Source organism: Orbicella faveolata, unplaced genomic scaffold (genome assembly GCF_042242905.1).
Source record: "Orbicella faveolata isolate gen_17 unplaced genomic scaffold, um_ofav_v1 contig_46, whole genome shotgun sequence".
Classification (NCBI taxonomy): domain Eukaryota; kingdom Metazoa; phylum Cnidaria; class Anthozoa; order Scleractinia; family Merulinidae; genus Orbicella; species Orbicella faveolata.
In genome coordinates, this window is record NW_028301576.1 from 15238045 (window position 1) to 15258324 (window position 20280).

The 20280-nt window shown below is 39.9% G+C and overlaps 1 protein-coding gene across 1 annotated transcript; it reads right to left on the minus strand.

The window, feature by feature from the left end:
- Positions 1 to 5467: 5467 nt before the first annotated feature.
- LOC110050659 (CCR4-NOT transcription complex subunit 11-like) lies at positions 5468 to 19658 on the minus strand. Its single transcript, XM_089277636.1, has 16 exons — positions 19515 to 19658; positions 18221 to 18326; positions 17549 to 17683; positions 17192 to 17299; positions 16482 to 16538; positions 14991 to 15103; positions 14396 to 14448; positions 13749 to 13828; positions 13108 to 13183; positions 12755 to 12819; positions 11487 to 11552; positions 10694 to 10773; positions 9368 to 9437; positions 8810 to 8914; positions 7835 to 7885; positions 5468 to 6768 (listed from the first exon to the last, which is right to left on the minus strand). The coding sequence occupies exons 1-16, from the start codon at positions 19550 to 19552 to the stop codon at positions 6646 to 6648; spliced, it is 1326 nt and encodes a 441-aa protein (XP_089133762.1). The 5' UTR covers positions 19553 to 19658; the 3' UTR covers positions 5468 to 6645.
- Between the last annotated feature and the right edge of the window lie 622 nt (positions 19659 to 20280).

A 20280-nucleotide genomic window follows, 5' to 3' on the forward strand; every position in this document is an offset into this window, starting at 1 on the left:
ATCCGGGACTTGGAAACGGAAGTGAACTTGTTTATACCGGAAAGTACGCTCGAATAGAAACATTGTGTAACACAACTGCTTTGGCAGGTTGCGCTCAAGCGGGCGCTCAAGTGTATTTGCATTTGTAATTGCTAGTTTCCGAACAGATCCAAGCTCTAAATAATAAATATATCTACTCCTTAGTTTTGTCAGTTTTGCACTTGTAGTGGTTTGAGGCTTTAACCGCTTAAAACGTATCTTGACCAGAGGGTTTTTAGAAATGCTTGGTGTAATTCTCTCGGTCTTGCGGTTCTGTATTCTTATCTTGTCCCGCGGGAAAAAGAAGCCCCACACTTCTATCTTTTCAGCTTTGTGTTTGTCAGCCACTGTCAAATTCCATGGTTTATTTCAATTTTGGAGAATCGTTGATCAAGTTTGCCGAGGGAATCTGCACGGAAAGCCTGTAGGACCCGAAGAGAAAGCAGTGGGAAACCCACTGATTCTAACCAATCTCTCCCCTTTATTAATCAAGTGGTCAAAACCGTCTGTCGCACGCCGGTTAGGATCTGCTCTCACAATTTACCAATCGATAAAAACAGTGACAGTCATAGCCTGTGAGTCTATATTCCTGTCTTCGACCAATTATTACTAGCAAACGATCAGATTCAGAGACGGTCGAGTGTCGCTTGCTCTGAGTCCCTTCTACTGACAGACTGAGGTGCGAGTGTCACTCGGCCAGTGGAAAATCGAACTAGCTCTAGGTGAAATATTGTCATCTTACTCATGTGGGTCGATTTGCCCGTTATTATCCTAACAAAGACATGGTGAATAGTACAATTTCCCGGTGTTATTAAAATTGTAAATACCCGTTTCAGTCTAGAAAAACACCCGATTTGACGTTTTTCGGGGCATATTTTGGGACTATGCTACTTTTAGTAAAATATAGCCTAAATCAGTTTGCAATTCCGTGATTTGAGCTGCTGAATTTTCCACTGGAAAAATATTTCCTTTAGCCTTACACGTAAATCTGGTCAAACAACTACGCTGTACGAATTAGTACTGACATCTCTATTTACGTTATTTCGTTTAGGCAATTATCATAACTTCTTGTTTTCGTCTTAAAAGACATTTGAGCTTTCGCATTTTCTAAGAATCACTTTCGTTGTGACGTATGGTTTACATTAAGCTGCCGAGAATTCACACTTCAAGAGCAAAGTTTGCCGGCATTAAAATCATTTTCCTAAGCCGTGTCATTAAACTTCTTAGAAGTCCTATGTTCGCCATTAGCGATCTCAGAAATTAAAATGGAAAAGTTGACACCTCATTGTCTCTCCTTTTTCGTTTATCTTTGATAATTTCTCGGCGCTATATTTGCGCAATCAAAATAAAATATATTTCTATATATTGCGCAAGTAAATTTAGCTAACCTCGTAGTCTATTTTATTTCCTGGGCCTTATTAACTTAAAAGGCCTAATAAAAGCTAACTAACATTATTTACTTTCAGTGTCAATAGATTATTTTCACGATAACAATAACGGATATAAAAATAAGTTTGATGTTTTACTCGGTTCTGCTGAAACCAGTTGTAATCTGTTAAGAACGGTGCAGAATTGGAATGACTGAGTTGAAAAAGACTCTTGCTGACTTGTGAATTCCGGCACAAAGGCTACAAATTAACGAGGTTTAACGACTTCTTTATTCTGATCTCCTCTGTATCTTAAAATCTGCTCCTTGAAAGAGTAATACCTGCGTGGTAGCAGGTTAATAAGCGGGTAATGTTTCATTCATTCGCCGGAGGGACAGAGAAAAACCCACATGAATCTCAGTGCAAATTTGGAATCAGAATATCCATAAACGTATATTTATTTGAGATCCAAACGCTTCACAGCTCATTTTGATGGTCAGTAGACACTAACCAATACTGCGAAAAATCAGTCCCGTGTTTATAAAAACATGTTTTTTCAATTTTGTTTCGTAAGTGTGGACATCACTTTAAAAAGCACACTAATATCAGCCCTGTTTTGTTTAAAACGTGGTTTGCGTTAAAACCACGCTCTCTAAAAATAACAAACCACTTTGACCACAAACACTTCCACATTGCAGCAATTATTAAAGTCAATATGATGCACGTTGAATGCGGGCAATTAAAACTTGTTTCTTGGGTTTTCACTTTTAGAAGCTAAACTGGCAAACTTTTACCTCCTGCAACTTACCCCGACACGCAAGGAATAGTTGAACCCAGTTGAACCGGCCTTACAGTAATTCCAGTAAGCCATGAAAATGCGTGAAGAACTACTTGGAGACACTATGGCTGAGTTTTGTGGAAAAAAAAATTGACAAATTAAGTTTCTTAGCACGCGTTGTACCAGTTTTGCATACAATTTGCAAAAAATAATAAAATGTGGTCTTTCATGGTTCCGATATAGACCTTATCACGGTTTTGAAAGCCATCTCGACGGGTAGGCAACAGCGACAGAAATTACAATATTTATTTGGGATATCGGATGACAAATAATTTTCTTAAAAATTGAATTTTGAAAAATTTACGAATGGAAAAGTTAAGATACTGGACAAAGGATTGCATTGACCAAATTATTTTGAGAGATGTAGCTGCCCTAGATAGAGTCCAGTGGCGTTTTCTATTTTCCATTCATTTTTTTTTTTTTTTTTTTTTTTCGGGAACTTGTAGGCGGCTCACAAGTTCGCGCCACTTCGCGGCAAAAAAGTCGTAGACAAATGTATGGAAAACTAAAAGCGACTGGACAGAACTTTCACTGAAAAACTGAAGTTTCAGAGATCAACTGCTAACTTGAGTTCTGATAAAGCATTTTACTTCCTGGAGCGCAAACAGCGGAGAATCTAGAACCATGTTTAGACGCCGGTATGACAAACGCGCCCGAGAGAGCGACGGTACAATATTACAGTATTGTAACATTTCCTACAAAAATAAATCCTTATAAGTTTGACAGTCAGTAAAACCTCTTCGTACTGTGAAAATTACAAAAAAGCCAGCAATGTTTATAAAAAAATTCTCTGAAACAAAATGGGTACAGGTTATCTCTTGCACGACACGTCTTTCTTGACGAACGTGTTCCGCTCAAAATGAAAAAAAAAAATGCATTTGCAAATATTTCAATGAATGGCACAATTTTATTAATTTAGCTGCCAAGGCAGCCTTACAAAGGAAAATGGGCCTAAAAAAATTAGGAATAATCAAGACGGAGGAAGGAAGAAGATAAGAGAAATGCAATGGCAAACAGAACAACTCGATGTTATTGAGCAAATAGAACAGGTGCAGAGTTTTTTTTTTAAGACTTAACTTCTCAGAATCAGCTTTTGTTTTGTTTTGTTTTCTTTTTCAAGTTCTTTAAGAAGATTCGCCCGCCTACTTGTGCTATCAATCTTTATGAAATCCTCAGGATATGTGGTTTAGCTGTTGAGCTCCGCACATACACAAGCACCAACGTCTTACCTCGGGATGGTTTACATTAGGCTGTGAAAAACTCACACTTCAGAGGAAACCGCACATAACAGGCTGCTTGTTATTAAATCCTGTTTTCACTCGTGTTTTTCGTTCTTAATTCATACACTTTGAGTGAAAATATTTATACCCACTGCTTCGACCTGAAACGGTTTCTTTTTTTGTTTCCATGAACAAAGCTAAGAGAGAGTGATATTAATTTTGACAAAGTAAATGGAAGTTTCTTCGTTATTGATGTTGGTCGGTTCATAGTTCGTCGGTTTTTGTGTCAACTCGTGTCGTCTCCCCCTCCCCCACCCCTCCCTTCCCAAGAATACGTCACCATTGAGCGCATGGGAGGAGCAACTCATCTCGACTAAGCCGCCGCGTGCAGTCTCGTAACCTAGCGGGGTTTACATTGAGTTGATTTGCCTTAAGTTTACTAACGGTTGATATTTCTTTGCTCTCGCCAGGATTAACTTCTTTTTTCCTATTGTATGGTAATAAAGCAAGCTTAAAGCAAGTTTAAAGCAAGTTTATAGCAACCTCCCGGACATACTTATTACTAACTACTTAATAACCGAGAGTGAGGTCGTTACGGGAAAATCTCAAACTAAGGCCTTGCCGTATTGACCGAGCGATAGCGAGGTCAATACGGTAGGCCGAGGTTTGAGATTTTCCCGTAACGACCGAACGGTCGAGGTTATTAAGTTGTTTATTATATGGCTCATCAATAAAGAGAAAAATCATTCGAGCGGAAGTCGTCAATTTACATCCGGCGATGCGCGCGTTTACCGATTCATTCATCGTCTCAAACCTAGGGCAAAACTACACAGTCAGTGAACTTCACCACTGTATTACGTATTCCGTTAAAAACACTCATTTCTTTACGGAAAAGTCACTGTCACAGCCTCAAAAACGTATTTTAGTATCGTGGTACCACAAGTTGATGGGGAAGTTTTTCCGACTTTTGGGGCGAAACGTCAACGCATATAGAAATTGTCCAAACCAACCGTCTTTCGGTGAAAGAAGATACTAATGCTTCAGAATGCACTGCTCAAAATAAGCTTAACTCGATCTTCGCATTCGCTTTCGACAACATATCTTCGCCTTCTTCATTCTGGGATTTATGGATGAACATTTCAAGCCTTGTGAACGTCTGCAGTTATCAGAAACACTGCTACCGACAGAAACCGCCCGATTGTTTACATCTGATGATCCTGGAAGCTGATTTACACTTGCTTGTGTCAAAGCGAGGGAATCTATTTGACGAGAACTTTGACGGAGTTCAATACTTCGGTAATTGCTGTGACTAAGATGATAACTTATAAGTTTCTTTGTGGTGTTCTGCTCAGGATGCATAGCAAATCTGCCGATGGTGTTTTTTACTTAGCGATTTTAGCTTTTTAAGACTAGGCAAACTTCGATTGTTTTTCACTAGTGCCCGCCAAGGTTACCGACTGGTAAGTCATCTATATAAATTTTATTAAAGAAATATCTCTAAACTTTTAGCTACTGATATTCTCGTACTGATTTTAATCGGCTTTCATCGCTTCAATGCGCTTGAATTTTCAGAACCGGGCTCTTCCTAATTTGCATAATCCGTAATCGGCCCGTGGGCATTACGGGAGAATAATGCCCTACAATTCAGTGACAATTAACCAATCAGAGCGCGCGTTATATCGGCCACAAGCCAAAGCCATATAATAAATATATGTTATTTGCCGGCTGGGAGGTCTGTATCGTGTAAATCTGTGACCGAGGTCTTAAACGCGTCCGAGGTCACAGTTTTTTCACTGACTTACCTTGAGCAAATACCGTATTTATTTTTTCCTCTTTCTCTCTCTTAAAACAAAAAGGACGAAACCTCACGGGAGCGTTACCCTGACCGCGGCTAGAGATAGAGAAATCCGGACCGCAATAAGAACCAATCAGATTTCAAGATTAGATACCGCGCCCTCTTCGAAAAAATAAAACGAGATATGTTAGCCGCCGTCACAATTTTTCTTTAAGCTCTTATCAGGGTATTAGACACGGAAAACCATGTTTTATTGTTTCACGTGTACAGATCTGTGTCATAAAGCATGCAGAGAAACCAGCGTCGTGTGCTATGCTCTAATAAGATCCCGCCGTACCTAATCGAACGCTCGGTAATCGAACCCAATCGAACGATTGGTGTTCGATCGAACATAATCGAACTCACACTAAAATTTGGTCAATCGAACAAAATCGAACGGTCGACAATCGAACAAAATCGACCGTTCGATTACCGAACGGTCCACAGTCGTACCCTTGTTTTCTTGTACAGTGCATAACCGAACACTGACATTCAGTTTGATACTTAAACGTTTTTCTTTTAATCCCATTCAATAAAGGTTGATTATGATTACTCCTGCGCGATTTACTTATAATTAGAAATGGATTCCCAACAAAATCGAATCCGATTGAGTTCGGTTGCGTTCGATTTTGTTCCATTGGTTCGATAATCGAACTCACAGCAAAAGAGATGTTCGATTTTGTTCGATTGCCGAATTCAATCGAGCGATTGGTGTTCGATTGGGTGCGATTGAATTTTGGTTCGATTTTGTTCGATTAGATACGCCGAGTAAGATACGCTGATTATTTCCAAACGTAGAAAACAAGTCTGCTACTAGAGTGCTTTCTAACATTTTCCATTATTCTCCGCCGTGTTTTAAACCAGTCTGTCAAGAGAGTATGAGGAAAAGAGAGTTTTAAAATCCCTCATATGGACCTTATTCCTCAGTAATCTTTAGAGATGTTAGCCACTTCTACCGCGAATAATGTCACCACGGATGTTGCGTGGATGTTTTCGTGAAGGGTAAAATGGGAGTAAAGCCACTTAGGATGTCCACGTGACCACAATTTCTGTCACATTGTCTATTTCTAGACCCTCCTGAGATTTTAGAAACCGGAAGTGATCTACAAATGACTTGAGAGGGATTACCTTGGGAATAAGGCCAATGAGGGAGATTATCCCAAGGATTATCTCCCTTACCCTTCATTCACTCTTGACTTAGTATGTAAGTGACACTAAAGCACGGAACCGCTGCATCTGTTGTGTGATGAAGTAGCTTCTCGAAGCATTTTTCAAAAAATGTCAATTAGCACCGGGCAAATCGTCTACTCTTGTTTTCAATTGAAGGACGTCTCCCATGTGGATAGTTTCTTCTCAGCGTGACTCCGTTTACTTGATAGCCGCGGGACTCGCCTCTCCGCTGTCCAGCGTCTTAAGGAGTCGGAACAAGCCAGCTGCTTCTCGTATCCGGCTGAACTCAATACAGAACGCTTGAACTTCAATAAAAAGGTCCTGGAACAAATCAAAAAACTATCACTCACTGCAGTGGTTTTGAGGGTTTTGGGTGTAGCGGGAGTCAAGCACCGGAGTGTGAACCTCATCGTGTTCATCTAGCGCTAAAATAGCGCAAGTCAAGAAAGGCAACGTGAGTCTTATCACGTTGATCTTGCGCTCTTTTTAAACCACAAGCAGAACAATACGGACACGTGTTGCGCGCGATTAGCAGTAAGGCTGTACATTTCCAGCTTCACTGCCTCGACCATCGAGGTTCAATCGGTGAATAGGGAACGTCACTTTGAAAGTGCTGGGCTTAAAACTCATTGCCAAGATTTCTCTTTGCCTTGAGCAGATTTTACTATAGGATTAGCACTCAGCAGGAATTTATTGCACGCCTTAAATCCCATTGAATCAAGTATCCAATTATTTACTTTACTCAAGCACGTATTTTCATACCTGCTGTCTTATTTAGAAACTATTTAAGTATTTTATTAGTCGTCTGCCAAGGTCCCTTTTAATTCTCGATGTTTTTGGAACCCAACTACACGACTATAATTGGATCATGAAAATTCTCACGATTGCCAAACCGGGAAAGTCTATGGGTCAAGTGCAGTTTGGCAATCCCGCTAAGTTTCGTTTCCAATTATTGGACAATATGTGCCACTTAAGTTCTGCGTGAAACTTTGGTAAACAATCGGAACCTCGCTTGAATGGGATTATCGCGTGAACGTTGGCGGGGGTGCAACCCGAGTCAACAACTATGACGCATAGAAATCGATCGTGAATAATCGTTTTCGTATAAATCTTCCAGTCGTTCAAAACTTTATCTAAATCCTCTTTACAGACACTTCTGAAACGCAAAGAAGCGGCCGCCATTTTGTTACCAACCGCACACTGCAAGGCTACTCGCTATCTACTTAACAAATAGATTCCGTACCCAGTAATTGATCACCGATGACGTGAAGGAGCATTCGTAATAGAACGCTTGTAGATTTACGCTAAAAATGAACATATGCCAATTAAACCACTAATGAATAACAAAAGAACTGAACTACTGTTAGCTTCCATAATATATACCTACCTTAACATCTATAATTTTGTTACGAATGAGAGATTGAAGAAAAACACAGACCTAAAGATCAACAAATAACATGTCAGTCTGGATAGCGACAAAATAGAAAAAAATCCTTGTTCCATAACACTTGCATGAAGATTTTTTTTAACGCAGAAACCAAATACGTTTTTTTTAAGGCTAAACTAAAAGGTCCCAGAAATAGAAATTTGAAAAGCGAAACGCGAAGAATCGTAATTACACGAGCCACAATTCTACACTGGCACCTAAATCGAGGAATAATCAATATCACATGGACCTTAGCGTTTTATTTAATTTAAGTTAGCTTTGAATTTGAAGAATAGTACTGAGTAGTAAAAAGTAAAGCCTCTTAAGCTCAACTGGCTTATAGCTCTCGAAGTGTAACTCTTGTGTCTGTAGCATGTAGCGATTAATAGTATCACTACCCCCCCCCCCCCCCCTTGAATGGGATGCTTGTCCATCAGAGGCTACTCTCTAGTATTCTATCAGGCTGCCATAAAATTCACTGATACATATTAATACACCTGGGTGGAGCTCGGTGGGGAGAGACACTGAGTAGAGTGTCCTGTCCAAGAACACAACACAATGTCCCCAGCCAGGGCTGGAGCCAGGATCACTTGGTCCAGAGTCCAGCGCGCTAACCATTAGGCCAACGCACCCCCCCCCCCCGCCCCTTCCCCCACGGAACAGTACTTGCCGATAAATGCCAAGGCATTGGTGCGTAGTAAGTCTAACTACCCTTCACGAGATTGGAAGCAGAAATAACAATGCGCATAAACATGACGCCCATACTTTCACGTTGGACAGTCATTACTGTGATTTGTTACCAAATACACTCTTGCAGCATTTCTTTTTTTGAGACTGCTTTCCATGTTCAATCATTTTCAACAGGAGGTCCTTTAATGAAATACATAGCTGAACCATATAATTATTTCTACCCAGTTAAGTAACAGTAGCTCGTACCAGTCTGACAAGTCTGTTCTGCATGTATTTGTCTTTGATATTTTCACAGGTCGAGATACAGTTTGAGATGTAAAGATGAACGAACTCCTGCGGAAGATCTACAGCCTAAAACAAAGAAACATTAGTTTTAGTTTGTTATACATTTCGTGGTCGTCGATCTCAAATAAGTGACCAGCCAGATTTTTTAAATTAATATTTCCTTTTGCACAAGCAAATCACATCGCACATAGTTTTAGTTGGCTTCCCTTACACCTATATTTGATTGGCTTCATAACAATTTCCAAAATTCCAAACACTTGAGTTTGATTGGCTCACTGATCGCACTTAGTTGATATCCATTCACTTGTATCTGATTGGCTTTCTCGCACTCAAACTGGTCAAAACAGAACGTATTGGTGCGCCTAAATAGTCGCAAGAAGGAAAGTAGATCTATAAGTTTTCGTGATTTTGTAAGCCCATTTCGAAGATTACATGTTCTCAGTCACTTGTTAATATGCAAGACACAAAAGCCTTCAAGGTACATTATCATTCACAGCACCGCATTTCTATAAAACTTACCGTTGTTAGCCTGTTGACAACCTCCATAGAATGCAGTGACATTTCCATGTTTACTAAGACCGAAAAATACCTGCCAGATGACAAGAAAATACATCATTGACAGGTAAACAAATCCAAAAGGCACGTTCCGAACAGAGCCCGGTGGATTTAAGTTGAAAAAACAGACCACGCTATCCACTGGATAGTGATTTATCCGGTGGATAGTGTAATCTACCTTTCGAACAACCCGGGCCAGGACTCAAAATTACTTTCTCATTTTCCACATATTAGAGGCAGCGTGGCCGAATGGTTTAGATCCGGAGGTCCCGAGTCCAAGCCGTCCACCCTTGCCACTAGCTGCAGGCGTAGATCTGGGACGACTTGTGACTGATTTCCGAAACAACAAACTCGTGCCTTCTAGAGGGGTCCAGGGCCATGCTCCCTTAGGAAAAGTTCTGGATTTTTTAGTCGCTAAAGTCCCCTTTTGGGGGCTTCTCAGTAATTCTGAAAAATCTGACCGATTTCCATAAAACGGTGGAAAACGGTGTGAGTCCTCGGTGGTCCCTCGGTGGCCCCGCGTTCAATTCCTCCGTTACGGTTTGTAAATAGCCAACTGGTATCCCTCTGACCAGTTGGGACTTTTAACGACATTGTGTTTATTGGCTATATTTGTTTCACTGTTTGTTTCCTTTGGCTGTGAAAAACCCCATTGGCGAGTGGACGATTACGATATTTTATCTTCCATAAGGCATTATGTATACTCCATCAGTGACCAGGGCCGGGTTGTTGAAAGCACTATTAAGCTAATCCAGGATTAGCGTAAATGTTTATTTCAATTTTGTAACTTTTCAGTGAAGGTTTATGTTTAGATTTTTTGTCCTTCAATTTTGGCTTTGAATAATGTCAAACTCCAGGAAACATGGACAGTGAAAACAATTTTATTCAAGAGAAATTAGAACTTTGATTAACTTTTAATCCTGGATTAGCGTTAATCGGCTTTCGAACAACCGGACCCAGGCTTTTATGCTGGCTAATCAGCTCTCGGAAGGCAAACCCTCAAAGTTTATAGTTCTGGGTTTGCTTTCCATCTTTACATCGAAACACTAGTCAGTGATCAGTAGCCAAAGTAGCTTAAAGAGTTTCTACTTGTCTGTAATCAGTTGGCTGATGACAGATAACTGAAATTCACCCAACTGCTTTGCATACATGCATTATCTTTTATTCTCCATGGCGGACCTTCTTTTAAAGACTTTCTTCTAAAGAGATAATGTGCTATATTCTCCTAACTTGACTGACTTCGGAGAAGAAGGTTGACTTCGGAGAAGTCTGAATCTGATTACTACTCACTCTGTTATCTGATTTGACTGCATCAACTTCAGCAAAACTTCAATGGCAAGTAACGGATTATTCTCCACAAGGTCAGGGAGCTGAAAATTAAAACATACATGTAAATACTGTTTATATGCCAGTGCCAATAATACATGTACTTCGCACATGTGAATGGGATGTAGTAAGTGCACGTTGTGTGCGAGGTCCAGCAGGACTTGAAAAGGATGTTGGAAACACTGTAACGTTGTTCTGCATTCCCTTCTGTATTTTTGCTCTATAGTTAGACAGTCGTGGAAAAAGGCTTTGAAACAATCCGAAGATGTGGCATGAGGCTTAAATAAAATCGATGCATTCCACAATCAGCATAACAGACACACTGAAGGGCACTAAAGTATACTTTCAACTCTACATGAACATGCGTACACCACCTTATTCTCCGCGTTTTTTTTTTAGTGCTTCAGCTATAGCTTCGTCAGCAATACCTGCCCTTCATTTGTGAGCAGTTTAAGGCTTTGTTCTCGTACTGCTAAAAAAATTCAGTAGTAAAACAATTGGAGGCTAGGTGTGACCCGCCTCCCCCCCCCCCCCCTGCCCCAAATATTTATTTATTTCCTTCCATGGATGAGATACACTGCGCGTCAGTCCCACGTGATACAATACCTTGTTTGGAGAAGGCTCACGTGATTCTTTCCTCGCATCCTATCGTCCCAGTTTTGGAATATAATCGAAATGCACCGTACTCAACGTTAGTCTGAAATTTCCTGATCATAACCTAATAGTTTAGGCATGCTTTACGTTCTTTATACCTTACCTTGTTAGGAGTGAGTCCCACATGATATACAAGCTTTGGATCTTTTTCAAGTTCACTCAAGACTTGCTGCAAAGAAAACACAAACAACTCCTATTACTCCGTGTTGCGCTTCATTGCATTCGCTTTGTACCCTTAGTAAAACGGTTTCCAATTGAGTATCGCAAGTAATGAGGCAGATGCTTTGGTTTGGATTTTGGTTTGGGTTTTGCTTTTGCTAAGGTTTGAGATTAGCTGAGTAGTCCAATTGGTAAGTAGTTGGTTTGGTTTTGGTTTTACCACACTAAATTGAAAACCGCTCTCAGCTATCGCTCAACCAAAACCAACGTAATCACTATGGCCAATCACAGAGGGCACAAACAATCCAACGAACCGGTCAAAACTCTGAGTAAATACATGTGGCTGGCGCAAAGCGCGGGGAAACGTGTAGAAGCGAGTCACGATTGGTTTTGGTTTACTTTCTGATTGGCTGAGCAGTCTAATAGGAAAGTAACTGGTTTGGTTTCGATTCTACCACACTCGATCTGTCAATTGCTGGTTTGCACTGTCACGTCATCAAAAATAAAAATCGTAACCATTCAATAAATTGACTCAAGAATCTGGGATATGATAGATGATTGTTATATACGAAAAACCCGCGCCAAGATTGAGGTCTGTGGGGTGTTTCATTCGCGCGTTATTTGGAGAAGAGTTTCACCCAAATTCATAGAGCTTTGTATGGAGACGCCATGTTGGTGCCCCTCGGAGGGACACAAACATGGCGGCTGTTAAGTAAGAGAAACTGTCACTGAGTTTTGTCATTTAAACGAAAAGTTATTACTCTAGAGCTCCGACACATTGAAATTAATACTTCTTCTAGAACAAGAACTGTTCGGTTAGCAAAAATTTACACGACGACTCATCTTTTGACCTACGCAAGAGCCTTCTCGGGCCAAAGACCCCTCACATGACTCAGACAATTATTACAGTTCGGCAGAAGGTTTTGTATGAGTGCGTGGTCTTCTTGACTAGAAAATCAGGCAAAAAAGGAAAGATTGGCGGTCTAGGTTTCTAAATAGCTTAAATAATGTTAGAAAGCAAACACTGCTGCCCTAGCTAATGGAAAACGGATTCAAGGTGTCCAGAAAAGGGCCTAAATGCCACAAATTGCACGAGGACCTTATAGCCTGACAGATCCCAAAACCTTTAAGACCCTTCATGAATTGAAAGTCGGGGAATTTTGGCGCAGCGGCTGCGACTAGCCGATCACAATACTTTACACGAGCGATCACCTGCTGTTGTTGCAACACCAGTGTAGCCTTGAAAGCTTTGTTCATCAAACGACGGACCTCAGCACCTTAAAAATATAATAGCCTAGATATAAATATTTACCTCAGCCAATTTAATTTCATCCCGTCTCTGGGAAGGCTTATGCAAAATAATTGGATTTCGTTAATTAACGGAAATTTAGGTAGAATTCTATTAAAAACAATAAGATTATTCGCTCTAGATTTCTTTAAGGAGATACATGTAGTTGATTTGGCCTTAAGCGTCGTCAGCTATCAACTAATGGAAACCTCAATCCGATAATCTAGCATACATGCAAATGCAATTATAGAAAGTGTAACAATATCGATTGACTAACCAGCGCTGTTTGTAACACACATTGTACTGTCCCACTCTACGGCATGCACCTCTCCTGTTGGGTTCATCCACAAGAGCTACAAACCAGCAACGCACAATAGTTAATTAAGTGATTAATCCCCTAGAGCCCCACACGAAATTGTACAAGAATTCAAAACCTGAAGGGGGAGGGCTCACATGAATAATTTCTCTGGCTTGCTCACAGACTTGTCCAACTGTGAAAGCCAAGCTCAAAATGACAAAAGTGTCTGTGATACTCAAACCCAAATGCAAGGAGGAGGAGCTCCGGAACTGGCATGAAAGACCAGCATGAAAATCTAGGTTGCTCGCTGTGCATGAATGTTTTATCAGGCAATTTCCCTTGCAGGAATATTTCTTTTGTACACAGTACAATTGTTCCCCCTCCTCACGTGACTGTTCTAATGGTCGGACACTAATAAGCCCCATAGAATAGCACTGCTCAACAAAATAATATGTGTGAGCGTTAGAGACGTTAGAAGGTGAAAAATTTATAAACCCAACTGCGGAACCTGTTCAACTTGTTGAATTTTAACATGTCTAATACTACACCGTACATGAAAGTATTTATTGTAAAAAGTGTCTAGCATACCGCAAAACCAAAGAAACAGTTTAAAAATATACCTCATCCTCGCAGGAGTAAAGTGGTGGAGGAATTCTTGCAAACACTGGTCTGAGATTTAACTCTGACGGAGGATTAAGCCCTGTACAATTGAATATGAATTAAACAATGATAGATTTAACTGACACTGCTATTCTGCATCATAAACAATAAATAAATAATAAATTATATGTACAATATTTAGAGGCAAAGCTACAACATGTACATCAGCCTTAGCTGGTTTTCATGTAGGTCCACTGTCCTGGTCAAATTGGAATTTGGGAATATCAGTTTTTCAGGAGAGAGGAAAACAGGAGAACCAAGAGAAACATCCTTGGAACAAGGCGAGAACCAACAGCAAACTCACCACTAAACTCACCAACAACAACAGACTCAGCCAAGTATAAACCAACAACAAATGGCAATATGAAACGAACTGTTTCAGCTATCTTCTTTGGTCAATTATCAGAGATGATGGCTGAAAAACAGCCTCATGTAGGACTGGCTATGAATGAGAACAACTGAGATGAAATATCATAGGTGGGCCAGGATACTGTGGATATTGTGACATACCACCAAATTCTCAGAGGAACATGTGCTTGCCCCCTTAAACCCCTTTAGTACTTATCCAGCATACATTTGTCTCTTAGGTTCTCTTTCTCTAGCTTACCTGTCACAAGTGTCTCTGTGATCTGCGAAGCTGCTGTGGAATCAAACCCTGAACTGTACAACAGGGCAAAATAAGGGAAGACAATCAATGAAACATTAATCTTTGGCAGTCTCGATTGGAGTAGAGATGTTACAGCTGGCTTGGACCAAGCTTTTAGCCAGGTGGCTGTCCAGCTGTCCTGTGGACAGCCATCTTTCAGGAGAAAATAAATAAACATATAGCAGATCTTGTTGATTGCCGGCCCTATATCAATGGATGGACGGCCACTTTTCTAATCCTGGCTAAAAGCCTGGCTTGGACCACAAGTCAAGTCTAGTTGTGTTGGGAGATTCCAGAACAAAATAGCTGTGGATTACTTAGACCCACACAGAGAACTTTTAATTTGTAAGGCCAAGTACACTGTAATATACATTTGTAGAAATGTAGAGTTTAAATATCCAACCCTAAAATGTACTTTTTTAAGCAGCTCAATCAAGGATTTGTCAAGACTAAAAGACTTCCAGGCCTTGCAAATATCTTCACCTACCCAAAACAACATTCATTTCCAGAAACTACATGTACTACAAGTACATGTGTCATTGTAATTATTTATTACCTGACATCAGGGTCAGCATCGGCTAATACTGCAGGAAGCCCACAACAACTTATGTCAGGTAACTGTGAATTCTTCTCTGTTAGTGCCAACTGCAGAGAACTCAGGTCAATATTCTGAGAGCAAAAATATATAGCCAATTACACGTGATTGTTGATTGTATCCTGTTCTTGTCATCAGTCCATCAGTCCTTGTCTGATAAAATTATTCTTCGATTAATCAAAGTGCGAGTCTATATTTTTAGATTGTAGTTATTTTAGTTATTTAATGGATTGCTACCCAGTCTAGACTCTGCCCATCTTCTAATTGTAATTTGGCACTATTCTAACTCTGGAGATGTACAGTACATGCACACTTGGAGCGCTTTCAATGCCACCAAAAATTCGGAAATTTGGGTATACCTCAGGAGGTTGCCTTTTTTTTTGACACTATGCAAATTGGCAATTTTCTATTCAGCGCTAGTTCTTTTGGCTGCGATCACAATGAGTTGGACATCCCAGGCAAAGATGACATCAACGTGTATTCAACAATGGATTAACATTTTACTTTACAATCTTGCCACTTTTTTGTTGATAAATACTACATGTACATGTAGCTACAGCTTAACTTGTCAAGTAACCACTTTTTAAAATTCCAATTTTAAAAAATGTTCCTGTGGTGTACTTGTTAGTTTTGCATAGGAAGGCTAAGAAATATACTGAGATTTATAATGCGTGGAAAGCCATTGTGCAGTTCCTGGAAATATCCATACTCCCCCAACAGAAGGGATTGGAATTTACTGAGGGGTGGGGGGCTGTATAAGACCCAAAAATTTAAAGAAATGTATGAAGCTTTATTGGAATTTCCAGAGGGGTGGGGGGGGGGGGGGGTCTTAGAAAAAAGTTCCTTCTGTGGAGAAGGGACAGATATTTTCTGGAACTACACATTGCACCACTCATAAACACTTTGTTTTACGACATTCTTGCTGTTTTGTGACGTTTGTATAAGATCTATGCTGTTGTGGTCTATAAAAAGTCACCATGTCAATGGACCACCATTCAGTTTGCTTCTATATTTGCAATTTAAACCTCGAAATCGTTGAAAAATTCCAAGCAAGGAAAAGAGCCACTCATCCTTTTCCACCCTGGTGTAGTCAACCGAAAAATTCTGTTCCAAATGCCCCAAGAAATTTCCAGAAATTCAGATCGGAATTTTTGGTCAAATAGAAAGTGCCCATAGAGTGTATTTATGATATTCCTGACTATGTTCCATCAAGGTTCAAGTCAGAATAGTTCAACATTTGAAGTGGGCTTACACATTATCATTCTTCTGTCAGGCTTTGGAACAGACCTCCTAATCATATTTTTGAGAGTAAAACATATTAATAAAAAATTGCAGTGTGAACAGTCCAAAGGACTCCCATTATTTCTAATTACATGTAAAGGTGCACAATAGATACAAAGTATGAGGTGCAATATCCTGCTAGATGGAATTCATGTCTCATGTGTACAGTACCTGCCCTCCACCAGGAAAGTCCAGGACCAACACTTGTCGAGGAGTCTTCTTCAACAGCTAAACAGCAAATCAATACAGCAAACAACACAACAAGATTACTTTCAAACATTATATTGCAATATAATACAATGACAATGCAAAATTAAGTTAGGTGACAAGCAAATAACTTATAATAACTCAATCTCCTACAGTGGAATGGGAGGCACAGTGGCCTCATGGTTAGTGTGCTTGTCTCCGGATCGAGTGGTACGGCTTCGAGCCCCGGCCAGGGACATTGTGTTGTGTTCTTGGGCAAAACACTTTACTCTCACAGCACCTCTCTCCACCTAGGTGTATAAATGGGTGCCGGTGACCTATAATGCTGGGGGTAACCCTGCGATGGACTACATGTAGCATCCCATCTAGGGGGAGCAGAAATACTCCTAGTCACTTCACACTATAGAAACCAGGATAAGATCCGGCCTGATGGGCCCCTTGGCTCATATGCAGACTTTAACCTTCTACAGTGGAACCCCATTAATACGGTCACCAATATGGGAAAGACTGTAACAGTGGAAAGATGAACATAACTGGAGTGAGCGGCCGTGTCACTTGGGTAAAACTATAAAGGATTATACAGGTTGGGATTTCAGATATGGTTGTTGGCCCTATTAATGGGGTGGCCGCATTAACCAGGTTTCCTCATTGAATCAATATGTTTATGTACTTACATCTCTTGATGGAGAAGTGATCAGTACATACAAGAATGACTTCTCAGCTTGACTCAAGGCAGGAAGAGATTCAAGGCCACATACTCTGTTTTCATCATTGTTTGAACTCTAGGAATTAACATGAAATCAAAAACATAATACGAAAGAATTGAATGTCACCCAAATACTGTTCTAAAATAAAGCAGACACAATACAGCTCTTAGTTTACACAGTCAAGCAAATTTGACCATGACGAACAAATCTTTACCCTAAGCTGACTACATTAACGGCATCATACACCTGCAGTTTCCATGTGTCTTATACTGATTGAGAACATACATGTACATGTTCATCGTGAATCTGGCACAAATCCCTTACCAAAACATGGACAAACACAGAAGCAAATGGGTTATTGGCTACAGGCTCTGCTTTGTACATTTCATACAACAAGAACAAGACCACAATCCTTTGGCTGGTTGAAGGCAACAAGTCTGGTTGCTGTAAAAGCATCAGCTGAAAATTGACAAGAACAAATAAAAAAACAATAACTTGTCATTTTCATAAATTTTATGTACAAGGATCCAAAATGTTTCTTATTTATCAACTTTGTTTCCTCTTTCCTTTAAACAGTACAACTTTACTGCAAATAACTATTGTAGTGCACACTACTCAAGTCATGCAAAAATAAAACACAAATTTCATATCATGCATATAAAAATATGTTTAAAATACTATGGTATTTTTGTGCCATACACAACAGTAGCAAGCAAGCTGCAGGTTAAACTTTCACAAAATTCATTCCATGGACAAAAAACATGTCAGTTTGTCACATGCACCAAAGTCAAACAGAACCATCTACATCAGTCCAAAGGATACCAAAAATGGAAAATTAGGAGGACATTTATAAATAATGTTTCAAGGGAGAAAGATCTTTCAACTCGAAACACTCTTTTTTCCAGTCCTTCAGGCAATAATGTAATGTGACCAGGCTTTTTTAAAGTACTCAAATATGTTAATGCAAATTAAAATATTATGCACTTTAAACTTTACCATTGCACTCCCAATTTGGAAATGTTCATTTTTGTTAAATCGCTGGTGTAATGAAGATGCAATAGCTTCAAATGATGAAACAGCAAGAGAATCTTCTGCAAGAATACTACAAGAAACAAAGCAGATTAATTAAACAGAACACAAATATTACCAACAAAGCTTGTTAAGTCTCAGATTTTCAAACAAAGATCTCAGCATCTCAGTGAGTCACTGACTTAACCATTTGTCATCCCTATACACCACTGTATGTAGAGGGTCGTACAGGAGGGGTCACTGGCACGGTTCACGAATGTTAAAAAATTGAGGATCACGGATTACGGATATAAAAATTTCGTTTTCCCAAATCACGAAAATAAGCAAGTAAGGTACTCTTTTTAATGACCTGTTCTTACACTAGAAGCAGTGTTTGAAGAAAGTAAAATCGCGAATGGCTAAGTCAAGGCTTTATATTGCAAATCGCATACCTAAGTCACTCGCGATAGACGACTCTAACCATTCAGAGGACTTGCGTCTAAAAATCACGTAGAATAGCGTGGTAAAATCACGAATATCAGTTAATAATTCAGGTTTTTCATGGGTCATGTAAAACCTTCAGGTCACAACTCACAAAGAGTAATTTCCTAAATTCAAGTTTCATGGAAAATAAAATCAGCTAATCACGCATCAGGAGAATACCCTTGTATGACCCTCTATGTACATGTTGCACGTCATATTGTGTTCAAAACATTGGCTTCCAGCCTAGGTTAACCGTCCTCGACCTGAAAATAGTACTCTTACTATTAGAAAGTGAGTTGAATTCACTCATCAGATATCCTTACAAATGTTCTTAAATAGGCCATGTTCGATATATCAATATTCTAACATGGCTCCGAGGCTTTCGGGTCAAAATAGTAAATTTTTTAAGTTTCTTTTGTCTCTCAATTCCAAAAAGAGACTTGGATACAGAGAAAACAGCACCAAAAATACAAGTTTGTCCTGAAAGCCTCGGAGAAAAGTTAGAATATTGATAGATCGAACGTGGCCTATTCGTTGTAGACTTGAGTAATATTATCAGGAGTACATGCAAGTGCATGTAAGCTGATATGTATTTTCACACCGAATGAATTCATTCCTTTACTTTTCTCTCGTAAACACATAGAACGTGCTGATATTAGCCTTTCGTGAAAATCGTGAAATAGCTATTAATAAAAATACTTGCAGCCTTCGAGCAGGTTATCGGCTTGAGTTAACTCGAGATGTTCGACAAAATTTTACTTCAACACTATAGAAGAGAAAGAATTAAATATTATCATACCTTAAAAGTGAAGACAATTCTTTTGGAGACAGCGTCATGTTCAAACGAAGCCTAGAATCCACGGATAAGAGAGAAGACGACGACACCTAGCTTGATCAATCGGCCATCTTGGCTTTCGCTAGTGCCATGGCTCCTCTGCTTGATGCCTCATGCTTGAAACGAATATTCGCAGATCGCAAAGCTTGCAGGCTCAGCCCACCTGCTCATTCTCAGCGGCTGAGAGCGACTGAACCTTGGGGAAATCTAGCCCGGGAACACAGACTTATTTGCGGCTTTTGCTTCGCGCCGCCGAAAGCCGGAAATCCGTCTGTGTTCGCAGGCTAGGAAAAATCCGATTTCAAGTCGGAAAATATTGAACTTCCGGTTGAATTGCACATGCACAGCCATCAATCAATCAAATCGGAACTCTCGAGAGTTGCTTGTTTTGTCAAGATTGCACAATAAAAAATGAATACTCGCGCCCGAGGAATGAGATTGGCTCAGTCCACTGGCCCATGAAGAATAACAGCTTGACGAGAGAAGATCGGGGAGAAAAGATTGGGTGACAAGCCAGTAGAGTTTAGACGGCACGTTGACTGTCCGAAATATCTGGAAAGCTACAAATTATCCATTAAGTATTGTAGGCGTATTTCAGCAGTGGATCACCGCGATTTCGAGCTATTTAGAGAATAAATTCGGTGGGACGGAATAAAAAATCGTCTTCAAGGCGCTTTTTCTGTAAACTGTGGGAAGGGAACAGTGAACACCTATAATTGGACCATTTGCA